Source organism: Nasonia vitripennis (genome assembly GCF_009193385.2).
Source record: "Nasonia vitripennis strain AsymCx chromosome 1 unlocalized genomic scaffold, Nvit_psr_1.1 chr1_random0005, whole genome shotgun sequence".
NCBI lineage: Eukaryota > Metazoa > Arthropoda > Insecta > Hymenoptera > Pteromalidae > Nasonia > Nasonia vitripennis.
Genome location: NW_022279591.1, coordinates 3,849,990 through 3,863,520, shown reverse-complemented (window position 1 = coordinate 3,863,520; position 13,531 = coordinate 3,849,990). Strand labels below are relative to the sequence as shown.

Genomic DNA, 13,531 nt, shown 5'->3' with positions numbered 1-13,531 from the left:
TTTAGCTCATAAGGGATGCATTTTTAACTAAAATTACCTGAATACTTTGTTTTGTGAAAATTTATGAATTTTGCATTTTAAGCCTTAAAATATAAAAATCTGAATGTTTGATCCGGACTCCGACAACCTCAATACAGTAAAAATATACCTTTTTATAGTAAAAAAGTAGCTGTAAAGTTTTAGAATGGGCCTGACCTTCTACCGGAACTTATGTAGAAAACAAACATGATATAATCTCTAAATAAGTGGTTTTACATGCAAATTTGGCACTTCTAACCTAGTAAATTTCATGTCTACCGATACAAACACAAGTTGGTATCGGTAGTCATGAAATGTACTAGGTTATAAGTGTCAAATTTTTAATTAATTTGGACAAAAATTAAAATTTTTATCTCTGATTTCACAGAGAACCCGCCCCCCCCCCCACACACACATATATATATATATATATGGGACATTCCATATGTATACAAAGTAATCCTACCTTTGTTTTTCAATTAAGTTGAGTGTCTCTAAAGGTATATCGACTTCTGACCTTGACTCATACTGGATAGCACCATCTTCTGTCTGTACAATTCTACCCTTTCGACCGGTCATTTCGGCAACATTTTCAGGTCCACCTAACTCATCTATTAGTTGATCTAATGTATTAGGTGGCAGTTTTTCTCCTAGTTTATCGATTTTAACTAAAAGTTCATCTTTCATTCGGCAAGCAAGTTCAATGGAAACTTTAGATGGTGTCAGGCTTTGCGGTTCCGCATCAAGAATTGTAATTTCATCTATAACTGAAATTTCTGATTTGTTACATTTATTACCATAATTGTTGCATACTTTTTCAGTCAACATTCCTTCAACCTTATTTTGGTAATTACAAGTCTTCTTTGATATTTTTTTTTGTTTTATTGTAGCCTTTTTTTTTCTTCTGTCCCATGGATCTTTATAAAAAACATATAAACATTACAAATTTAAGAGAGAGTCGAAATTATTTTTTCAGAATATGAACATTCCAATTTTTTATTAAGGGGTTCTAGTATAAGTTGATACTTCGAAAAATTAATTTTTGTGATAGTAAAATTTCCGGCTTTGCTTTAAACACGCTAGAAATACTTTTTAGGATGTGACTCTTCGTGAGACAAACCGTCGAGTTTTTTCTACATCACGAGCACTGGTTTGAACGGATGTGGCAAAAGCAAATGCGTAATTTTTTATGAATTTTAACTGCAGGGAGAATTTTTTCCAAAAAGAAAGGTGACGTTGTGTGACTGAGAACATGCCGTTTTCGAATCGGATTCACGACTTTCCTAGGAGGAAACGTACACAGGCTCGAATTCGATGCTCGAGTACGCACGTCTGGAGAGCATAGCGTCGGCTCGAGCGTACGGCGCGGGTGTTTTGGATTCGAGTTTTATGGCAGGTCGGCTTTGTGTAGGGACAGCCTCGACGCTGGGTGTTAAAGTGTCTGTTTTGTATTAGTGTTTTATGTGTGAACTCGTTAGAAAGAAAAAATGTGGATCTTCCTAGCGATCCCTAATCTCGGCGGCTAGCGGCGATGTAAATCATCTGCAAGGGTGGCTGCACTGGCAGGAGAGTTTGAGCAGTCATGTTCGAAACGCGGAACTAAGCGCCTCCCACTTCTGTTTTAGATTCATTTCTTTTAATATATCCTTTAGCATTCAAGGTTATTTTGCGTTCGACTTTTTTTCTTGCAATTGTTAAACAATACTGGCAAATAATGATTGTCGTTAATTAATTTACATGATTTTTGGTGTGTAAACGATCTTGGAGGAAGCAACGCATTACGCTTTTCTCCCTACTACCCGTGCTAAATAAAGATCTCCGCGGCATGCAGTGCCAAGCTCTCGCGCGCTGAGTATAACGATATCTATACTCTCTTCTCCCCTCAGTTCTATGAGCATGTTTGCCTTACAAGCTGGAGCCAGATGGTGCCAGTATGCGTCCTCGGCTGTCATGACCGCTGCACCTATAACAAAGCCGAACACATAGCTGTGCTTGTCTGCCGCGTACTCATGTGCCTATTGTTGAGAGCGTCGAGGGGGATAGTCATTTAAAACACTATATTATTCGCATAATCATTGCGAATTTTGCGAAACCTAAGGCTTTTCTAAAACCTGCAATGAAATTACAAACATTTTGTGTTACTCTTATGCCAATATAGAGTTTTTATATTGTATAAATAGGCTAACTCAATTATTCTATACAGCGAAAAACTAGGAAAAAGCGCATAAAGCGTTTGCAATGTCATTGCGGATTCTCTACAAGTGCTTTGGGTTTTGCGAAATTTCAAGTAATTGTTAGAAAAATAATGTCGGTTTGAGTGGCGGGTCACTCCATGGTCTCCACATTATACGTTCAATTTCGCGGTAGTTTGCATTCTGTTGTTCTATTGGTGCATGGCGACCAGGACAGCGGAGACGCGTACTAAAGCCACCTGGGTCGAGCTTGCAGAGCAAACATCCCCATAAGGCGCGCGCGAAATGTAAATTTACTTACGTCGCTATACATGATATACCGTTGATATACCGTGTGGCGTGTATATGCAAATAAATCTCTTCCCGATTGGAAATCGGGTGCGGCATGCCAGATTTATTATCAGGTCCAGATCAGTTCTACCAAATCCAGCCCTCATACGGAGTCTCACACGGCGCAAGTAAAAAATCAGATCATCAGAAAATCAAAATGTCACCGGACCACTGCCAGAATGTGCACTGAACTTGAATCCCCCCACCTAATTAATGCTATAAACTGTCATACGTAACCTTAAAAAATCAATTTTTTCAGATTTTAATCTATATTCCATAGAAGCAATTACCGCGACTCAAATTAACACAAACAATTTCTACGCTTTAGCAAAATAAAAAATATTTATTTACTTGACTTTATATTAATTTTTTTAAGAACCATCAATTGATGTTTCACATCTGCCAACCGTCCCGTGACGGCATCCCTTTTTTTTCTTTGAAGTTTGATATTTTCGTAAATCCCCCATCTACCTAGGTGCTAATCGGTATAGGATTAAATTCCTTTTTTATTTTCTTTCTGCATCGTCCAGTTGTTTGGTTCATGCGGCATCTTTCGGTCATTCTCTAGATAGCTACATTCCTCAGTATCGGGTAGAGGAGAGTAAGCTAAAATCCGTAACCTACGTTACTCTGCTTCAGTCAAAGTAGCATTTTGTTCGTTTTCAGCCTTATAAATTTCTTTTTACCTCTTCGTCTTTTCTGACCTTCTTAAGGGTGGCTGCTTTTTTTAATTGCTTGATTGAAAACCGAAACATGAGGCACTTTCGCACCGTTGCGTTAAGCCTACGCGAAGCGGCGCAGGCGCGCTTCTAAATTACCCCCTCTCCGCGGCAGTTTTGGCACAGTATCGCGTGCGCGGTTAAAAAGAGCGGAAGCCCACGCGCAGCGTCACTCGCTTCTCAGCAATCGGCAAGTTTAGACGGTAGTAGTCCTAAACATGCTTTCCGGCGACAGACGAGTCTGGACGGCAAACTACCCCCGAATTCACCTCCCACGCTACTAGCGTAGAAGCATCGCGTTCATTTACTCCACCACTACACTCTTAATACGCGCATCCTAGCAGAAGTTGCGTCAGAATGTCACGTACCGTCCCCTTCACGCTTGACAGGCTCAGCAGCAGTACTAGGCTAACAGTGCTTAGCTAGAGGTGTTGGAAGAGCAAAAGAGGCTGTAAAGTAAAAAGAAAAGCATCGGGCATAAAAGTGTCATAGTGACACAATGAGTGTAGTGACATCAGACAGCTTTTATTGTAGACCAATGATATGCGCATTACCTGCTTCAATAACCCATCATCGTTTAATGTGCAACTACTTAAGGAGAATACTGCATACAGTTACCTCGAAAAAGACATGCTTGACTACTATAAACCAGATTCTAATAGTGATATAAAAAAGTTATTTTGCCAGGAGCTACAGATAATGCTGAAAACATAGTTTTTTCTTTTTTAAACATAGTAATTTATACGTAAAACGTATGTAATTTAGACTATATCATATTACATCGTAGAGATCCTAACTGGTGTAAAATGGCTTGTAGTTATTTTAAGCTTCAGATGTTGGGTTGTAAAATTCGAGGAAGTTTTCCGCATAAAGAATTTTTATCAAACTCTGCCTAGGTTTATCTTGCCAGTATTGGGCCTAAAGATAATGAAATTCACGTCAACTCGAGCCTTGTAAGATTTGCCGTCACTATGTATCCAGAGACAGGACTAAGACACCTGATACTAATATAATAAAATTTATATATTAAAATATAAGCTGAATATATTTTTTTATTCAAAACTCTTTATTAAAATAAGGATAAAGTAATAAGGAATAGGATAAAAGTGTAATGGAATCCCCGATTCCATTACGTGCCTACCTCGCCAATCAAAATAGAGATTCACGAATATTTTTTATACACAAAATAGATACACATATTTAGAAGTTAAGCTTTTACTGTAGAACGCGAGTCGCGAGGGCACAGGAGGGTACAGGAGGAAAAGATACACACTCCGATGTACTGTTACACTACTCTGAAGACTTTATTAAAGTTAGTAATACTGAAGGAAATCTGAGCGAGTGCTCAATCTGGCAGCCAGTCCCAGAATGACGACCGGTTCCGTCCTCCCCGCTCGCCACAGCGTAGCGCCGGGCGGACGACATCTTGAGGCTGACTCCGGCGGTACCCCGCTAGACGAGTATCAAAGAAGTCTCCTGGGACTCGGAGAGTTGTGCCGAAGAGCATCTCAGCTGGAGAAGCCTGTAGATCCTCCTTGAAGGTCGTTCTGAGACCAAGCAGGACGGCTGGAAGGGCCTGCGGCCATGGTGTTGGAGCGCAGCACATGAGGGCCGCCTTGAGAGTGCGATGCATCCTTTCCACCAGCCCATTGGCCTGCGGGTGGTAAGGTGTTGTGTGCACCCGGGCTGCGCCGATGACGTTGGCGAGGGCGGCGAAAAGGCGCGCCTCGAATTGCGGGCCCTGGTCCGTGGTGATGGTTAGTGGCGTCCCGAACGAGCTGATCCAGTGCTCGAGGAAGGCTCGCGCGACCGTGTCTGCCTGCTGGTCCGGAAGAGGGATGGCGTGCGGCCACCTGGAGAACCTGTCGACTATGGTGAGGCAGTACTGGAAACCCGAGCACGACGGGAGCTTGATTAGGTCCAGGTGCAGGTGGTCGAAACGCGCATCCGGGGCCGCGAAGTCTCCCAGAGCTGCTCGGTTGTGCCGGTGGACCTTGGAGAGCTGACATGGCTCGCAGGAGCGCGCCCAGCGCGCAATCTCCTTCCGCATGTGTGGCCAGAAGTATTTCTGGGCGATCGTCCTCGTCGTGGAGCGGATACCTGGGTGGGAGAGCCCATGCAGTGCCTCGAAGACGGTCTTCCTCAGCTCCTTGGGGATGTACGGCCGTATTACGTTTCCATCCACTGCACAATACAGGGAGGAACCCTCGATGTTGAGGGGCTGAAGTTTTCCGTCTCCGGAGTCGAGCAAGTGCGGCAGGTTTTGGTCGCTCGCTTGCTGCTGGGCGAGGGTGGTGAGGTCCAGGCAAGCCGGCATCTTGATGGAGTTAACTCTCGACAAGGCGTCTGCGACGATGTTGCTGGGGCCCTTGACGTACGCCAGCTTGATCGGGAACTGGAATATGTAGTCCAGCTGTCTGGACTGGCGAGGCGATGCTTTTTCCGGAGGCTGCTGGGCTGCGAGGGACAGCGGCTTGTGGTTCGTAAACAGGGTGAAAGGACGCCCCTCGAGAATGCTGCTGAAGTGCTTAACCGAGGCGAATGCGGCGAGCAGCTCTCTATCGTAAGTGCTGTATCGCCTCTCGGTGTCCGAGAGCTTTCTGGAAAAGAAGCCTAGTGGACGCCAGATGTCCTCCCTCTCGAACTGCTCCAGGGCAGCACCGATGGCGACGTCGGAGGCGTCGGTGTAGAGCCGTAGAGGGGCCTCGCGACGCAGAAAGGTGGTGGTGACTGCGTCTGCGAGCGCCCGCTTCGTTTTCTCGAATGCATCTCGGGCTTCCTTCGTCCAGGTGAGAGGCGACGGTTTCTTGCACTGCGGCAAGAGCCTCAGCAGATCGTTGAGGGGTGCGAGGAGGCGTGCAGCGCCAGGGATGCATCGCCTGTAGTAGTTGACCAGCCCCCAAGAAACGACGAAGTTGTGAAGTGTCGGCCGGCTGCGGAAAAGCCTGGATAGCCTCGACCTTGCCTGGTGGTGGACTACAGCCATCTTTAGAGATGCGGTACCCGAGATAGTTGACTGACTCCCTGGCCAGGACGCACTTGTCCTGATTGATTTTGATGCGAGCCCTGCGCAGCGTGGCGAAAAGGACCCGGAGGTGCTCCAAATGCTGCTCTCGGCCCCAGGAGGCAACGACTATGTCGTCCAGATATGCTCGCGCGAACGGCAGGTCGCGCAGAAGGTGGTCCATTGCGCGCTGGAGAGATTGTGCTGCGTTGCGGAGCCCCATCGAAGAGCGGGTGAACTCGAAGAGCCCGAAGGGGGTAGTAATTGCCGTCTTGTGTGCGTCTTCGGGAGCGATAGGGACTTGGTAGAAGGCCTTCTTCAAGTCTACGACCGAGAAGGTGTCGCCTTGTAATTCCAGTAAGAGGTCCTCTATCACTGGGAGCGGGTATCTGTCCGGGACGGTGCGACTGTTGAGTTGGCGATAGTCGCCCGTGATGCGGTATGAGCCATCGGCTTTCCTGACCAGCTGCAGAGGGCTCGCCCAGGAGCTGTCTGATAGGCGGACGATGCCCATCTCCAAAAGCGCTCGAAAACCCGCGCGCGCCGCCTCGAGGCGCTCCCCGTGGAGCCGGCGTGGCCGTGCTGCAGCTGGTGGCCCGTTCGTCGCGATGTGGTGGAGGGCGGAGAGATTCGGTAGTACGATGGTGGTGCTGCCTGGAGTAGCTAGGTCTTGGTAGTCCCTCAACAGGTCAGCAAACACACCCTCAGCGACGTCGGCCGTGATGTTGACTGCCACGGAGAAGACTCGCGCTGGAAGGACTGCACCGGTGGTATGGTGTGAGTGGTCGGCATCGATGAGCTGTCTGTGGTGAAGGTCGACAGCGAGGCCGAAATGTGCCAGAAAATCCGCGCCTAGGATGGGATCACTGACATCGGCTACGATAAACTTCCAGTTGAGAGGTTTGGCTAGAGCGAGGTCCAGCGTCAGCGAGTGAGTGCCGTAGGTAGCAATCGCTGAGGCGTTGGCTGCACTGAGTGTGAGAGGGCTACGTCGTCTTGTCTCCTTGAAGTGTGAGAGCGGCAGCAGTGAGACGGCCGAGCCGGTATCCACCAGGAACCTGAGCTTTGTTGACTGGTCGGTGATGTGCAAGCGTCTCTCCGTGACTAAGCCTACCGCTTCGGCTTGCAGGGGCGGCGGCGCCTTTAGTTTCCCGAACCCGGGATGAAGGAGCAAGGCTGCTTGCACTGTACGGCCTGCTGGCCGAATTTTCGGTGGTACCAGCACACGTCGTCGCTGGCGGCCGCTGGCGCTGCGGTACGACGGGGGCGAGAGCGAGAGCGCGCTCTGCCTCTGCTGTTGCTGCTGCTATTGCTGATGTTGTTGCTGGTGTTATTGCTGGTGTTGTTGCGCACGAGGGTTTCGAGCAGCTTGCTCTGCTTCTGCGAGGTGGTGAGGAGCTGCGCCAGCGTGGCCTGCAGCGTGGCCATGTCCGAATCCGGCTGCGGCGACGCCGTACGAGACGAGACGCCGCTCGACGAAGGTGTTGAGAATCGAGAGGCGACGGCGTGGACCTGCGGCTCCGGAACCATGGCGAGGTCCGCCAGGTGGGCCAGTTCCTCGAGAGAGCTGGTCTGCAGGACTCGGCAGAGCCGGCCGGTGTGCGACGGCAGGAGATCAAGCCACTTGACCTTCAAGGCCTCGTCAGAAATCGCGTCGTTGGCGAGACGTCTCATGTGACGCAGCAGCTGAGAGGGAGTGCGATCCTCCAGGCGCACCTCATTCAGGACCTGGTGAAGCTGGGTGTCGGCTGGGGTGGAGAGGCGACGTAGCACCGCCTGGCAGAGGGCTGCGTAGCGGTTGACGGCTGGAGGCTGGAAAATTAGGTCCGACAGCACCTCTGCGATGTCCTGGGGAAGCCGCGCCACCACGGTGTTGAATTTGTGGCGCTCATTCCGCACTCCTCCGGCCTCAAAAGCTGCATTAACCTGTTGCGGAGCGGAAAAACCTGCTGTGTTGGTGCTGCCGCCGGGCGCTGCCGATGATGATGATGAGATGTGGACGCCGCGCTGCCGCTTGACTGCTGCTCGGCCGATGTTGATCCGCCGATGTTGAAGACACCTCCCGGCTGGGACCCTGGTGCGTTGGTCAGCGCCACCGCGATGTTCTAGTGCTGAGCCTCGTCCTCGGTGGTACGGCTGCTCTCACCGCGTGGTGTGCTGCAGACAGGGAGACGACCGACGGGGCCGCTCCGCGCGCACTCCAGCTGTAGAGAGGCTGGAGGCAGACTCCCCGCTGCTGATATGCCGTGCGGCGAGGTGCCTCTGGTGGTCGCCTGGTGTTGCTCCGGTGAAGGGCGGACGACGGGCCGCACCGCGTGCTCGATTGAGGGACACTTCACCGGCGGCGAGATTCACCGGGCTCGCGCGTGCCACCGCGCGCGAGTGCGCTCGCTGCTCGATGCGAGAAGTTATGAAGAGTAAAAAGGTGGCCGTCGCGAGCTGTAAATGGGCTGCGACGTGCCGTGCGTCGAATCGATAAAAACCAAGGAAAATTCTTTCTCGGCTCCGCGCGGTACGCCGAGAGAGAAAGCTGGGCTGGCCGCCGAGAGAGAGTGCGATGACGCGGCGAAGATGGCGTCGATTCTTCGCGCTGTGCCCGACTCCGAAGCGTGCTGCTGAACGGGGTCACCACTTTAGAAGTTAAGCTTTTACTGTAGAACGCGAGTCGCGAGGGCACAGGAGGGTACAGGAGGAAAAGATACACACTCCGATGTACTGTTACACTACTCTGAAGACTTTATTAAAGTTAGTAATACTGAAGGAAATCTGAGCGAGTGCTCAGTCTGGCGGCCAGTCCCAGAATGACGACCGGTTCCGTCCTCCCCGCTCGCCACAGCGTAGCGCCGGGCGGACGACATCTTGAGGCTGACTCCGGCGGTACCCCGCTAGACGAAGTCAGGCCTCGGCTGCAGCGTCTGCTTACGCCGGCGCCGACGCTGTCCAGCGCGTGGCGCCACACATATACACACACTCGCGAGCATCGCCATCGCAGCAGCCACAAAAAGCAGTACTTCCTCACCATAACATAATCCTACAAAAATAGAAATAGAAAAGTAGCGGCAACAGCGCATGGGGCGTAGATCATTCGAAAGAATGGCCGTCGTCGGAAAAACTGACACGAACCATCAAAAACATCCCTGGTGAAAATATTGACGTGATTTTGTGATGTATTAAAATTACGTATTTCTTCATGTAATTTTGATAATACTTGCCATCGGGGCGTTGCCGCGCCCCTTAATGTAATTTGTGACGTTAGTTTGTTATGTATTGATTTTGCACGTTTTATCACATAATTTTATGACTTGTGTTTGCTTCATCATTTTTGTGCTGTTGCCGCTGTATTTTCCTGTGGTTATTTTTACGATCTTGTTGTTCTTTGAGGGATATCGCAGCATCATTTTCGATTGCCTATTGAGATCCCTGGTAAAAATATTGACGTGATTTTGTGATCTATTAAAATTACGTAGTTATTCATGTAATTTTGATATGTGATTTGTGACATTAGTTTGTTATATATTGATTTCGAACGTTCCATCACGTCATTTTATGACTTTTGAGAAAAATTGAAATATTACAGCTTCATCAAACATTTTTACGTGATTTTAGTATGTTTAATTATAAAAATATTTAGTTCGAAAAAATTATTCTATTAAATACTTAAAATCTTTTAAAATGAGTGACCATATAGGTGCTACCATGCGAATGGTAGTGCGGGAAATCGGAGCTTATGCCTTACAAATTAATTATTTTTTATTCTTTCACTAAATTAAAGAATATAAAATATTTATTACTTATTAGCCCCCATTTTCCGCACTACCATCTGCATGGTAGCACCTATAAGGCCTCTCGTTTTAACAAATTTAAAGTATTTAAGAGTATTTAGTAGTAAGTATTTAGAACTAAATATTTATGTTTAACTAAATTAGATCGTCGCATACCAAGAGATGTCGCAACCATGTAGCGTCAAAAGTATATATCACGATCATATATATTTACATACTACAACAAATGCTTGTAAAACGTTTTTAAAATGCTCCAATTAGATTGCCAGATTGATAAATTCTAACCAATTAAGAGCACGATTTCAAAAACACGTTCCATGAGAATAAATTACCGTCGAGAATAAATGAATATATTCAATGCAGTCAACATTCTATAAAAGTAGTCATGGCTACTAGTACACAAGAACGGTTTTAAAATTATAGAATAAAATGGAAATATTAAAAAATGTTTTCAAACTCTTTTCAACGCTCCGCGTGCATTCGAGCACATTTTCCGCACCCTGTATCAAAAAATAACGTTTGATACACATGAGAAAAGTTAATTCTATACGAGTGGGAGGTTTGTCGTCCGATCGAAGCGAGTTTGCGCACTTGTATCAAAATATACTATTTTAACAAGCCATATAGAAAAATCTCAATTGAGATCTTTAGTCAAAACTTTATCTCTTTTTAAATTTTATAAATAGATTAAATTGAGTTAGCAATAATCAAAAGACACTTTATTGATTGTGGAATCACTATGATTTTCTCACCTGAAATTTTTATGTCTAATACTTTAAAATCAAAATATTGCTCAAAATGCTTTAATGTATACATTTTTTAATACGGTTTTGCTATTTTAAAAATAATTTTCGATTATAAAAAACTATAAGAGTATTTTAGAAGTAAACCAAATAGAGGATTTTACGTAAAAGTAGAAATCCTTTTTAAGAATATCAATAGGGATGACTATAGATAGCTGATAAGAATGTTGAAATATTAAAAATTTACATCAGTATGAAATGCTCACTTTCTTTCGCATTTTTATCATATTAAAAACAAGTAAGGTTAGTTATTATAAAGTTAATCAATCGATACCCGTCCCACTAGAATGCAGTGTATAATAAAATATAGCAAACTCGACAAATCATTTGAATTAATTTGATTAAAAGTTAAATCGCGAGTGCACATTTAAACCCAAAACTCCTGATCCCTGACGTGCCTGTTCATACTCGAAACCCATTCGCTTTGGAAGCTGAATCGACGCCACCGAGAGGACAAGCTGGTAGCGGAGCAGATCAGCAGCAGGGAATAAAGAAAGATAGGTGACACATTATTAAACATGCTGCACACCTCAATTGCGCTTCTCTCTTTCTCTTTTCGTTACATAAAAAGTTAATCGCATCCCTCAAAAGTGTAACGAAATATTAGCCCGCGATACAGCCATAACGATAAGAGTGACGTCTTATTTAACCAGCTATTAAGAGAAGACTAATTTAAATTATAAACCTCAGTGCGGGATTGCGATTAAGAATATACAAAGGCAGTAGTAGTTTCAAAAGACTTTCCGGCGGCTATAGGAGGCTATTCTTTCTTAGATCGCGAAGGTAGTCAGGCACCGAGGGCGCTAAGACTCTGCGTTTAAAGCTTTGTCGTCCTTCGTGCTTATAAAGCAAACCAACCCGTAGAGTTACTGCCCGGTGACAAGACAACTCTCATAAGTTTAGGACATAACATCACACAGTGCCTGGACTAGGCCTGTTCAAGTTCACTCGGATGCCCTATGGGCTAGTCGGTGGCGCAGCAACCTTCCAACAGCAGGCTGATAGAGTCATAGGGCCGGAGCTGGAGCTACATGCCTTCTCCTACATGGATGATATTATTATCACGACAGACAGCTTCGAAGAGCATCTGCATTAGCTGGATGTAGTGATAAAGATAATTAAAGAGGCTGGTCTAACGATCAACAGAAAGAAGAGTAAATTCTGTTGCAGCAAAGTCAAATACCTGGGAGTCGTTGTCAATCGCGATGATTTTCGCCCTGACCCCAGTAAAATCGAACCGATTATGAAATACTCGGCACTCAAGAATCTAAAGCAGTTATGCCGATTCCTTGGGATGTCTTCGTAGTACCGAAAATTTCTGGACAACTTTGCGACTATCGCCGACCCATTGACATCACTCACGAAGAAAGGCGTCAAGCATCAATGGGGCGACTCGCTAAAGACAGCGTTTGAGCAGATAAAAGAACTGATCGCTTCTGCTCCAGTTCTGCATCGTCCGTCTTTTGATGACCTATTAGTCATTCAAACCGATGTTAGTGGCACAGGCATTGGGGCTGTGGTGACTCAGACCATCGATGGAGACTAGCTGTCCTTTGGACAATCCGGAAATTTCGTTCTTATATGGAACGTTATCATTTTGAGGTAATCACCGACCACAGTAGTCTGAAATAGCTATGTAACATACGCAACCCGAATAGACGTCTCGCTAGATGGGCCCTCATGTTACAGGCATACGACTACGACATAGTGCATAGGAGAGGTTAGCTTAAATATTTTCGTGATGCCTTGTCGAAAATGTACAAGGATGAAGTAAGCGACGAAACGCCGATCTCCTCTCTCCAGCCCAACGATTCAGGCTGTAAAGACGGCTGGTACGGTACGTTGCTTGCTCAAGTCCTATAAAAACCTACTGAGCATCCGTATTACAAGGTTGTTGCGGGCCAGTTATGCCATCGTCTCGATTTAACGCTTGAAGATAAAGAAGACCAAGATGCTTGGTTTTGCGAGAATCGCACTGTGAGCCTACTGCGGGACGACGCAAAACTTATGAGCGAATCGCAAGGTATTTCTACTGGAAAAATATGTATAGAGATATCAGCAACTTTGTGCGCTCCTGTACCGTTGGCCAACAGTGTAAGGTAGAACAGTTGCTTCCTGCTAGACCGATGGGCAAATGCAAAATTCATGGGCCATGGGAAGTCGTAGCCAGCGACATTATGGTGCTATTTCCTCGTTCTACTAAGAGAGTCTATTTTTATAATATCAATTATGCCATTTTCATAATTCTCATTAATATAATGATATTGCACTTCAATGTGCTTCGAGTTTTTAGTGAAGTTACCATATTTTGCAATCGCAATTGCACCTGAGTTATCCTCATACATATTAATTGGTTTATCGAATTCTACATTGAACATTTCGCTTAATGAATTTTTTACAAACAATATTTCTGTTACTGCTTCTGACATAGCAGTATATTCTGCGAAAGTTGAACATTTGGTTACAGTGCTTTGTTTATGAGTTTTCCAGAAAATTACATTACCATAAAGTCTTATTACAAAGCCTGTTGTAGATTTTCTATCTACATTATCACCTGCATAATCAGAATCTACCATACAATCTAATATTTCGTTTTTCAAGTTATCACAATATGTCAATTTTAGATCTTTAGTTTTATACAGATATTTTAGGATTCTCAACGCATATTTATAATGTGTTTGGT

At 45.8% G+C, this 13,531-nt stretch overlaps 1 protein-coding gene across 7 annotated transcripts in view; it reads right to left on the bottom strand.

Annotated features, from left to right (window-relative positions):
* The window catches only part of LOC103317675 (protein strawberry notch), a 340,816-nt gene that overhangs the window by 123,129 nt on the left and 204,156 nt on the right, over positions 1–13,531 (bottom strand). For all 7 annotated transcript variants that reach the window (XM_031920743.2, XM_031920738.2, XM_031920751.2 and 4 more), the window contains one exon: positions 485–935. In XM_031920743.2, the coding sequence (XP_031776603.1) occupies positions 485–935 (451 nt within the window). The remainder of the gene's footprint in view (positions 1–484; positions 936–13,531) is intronic.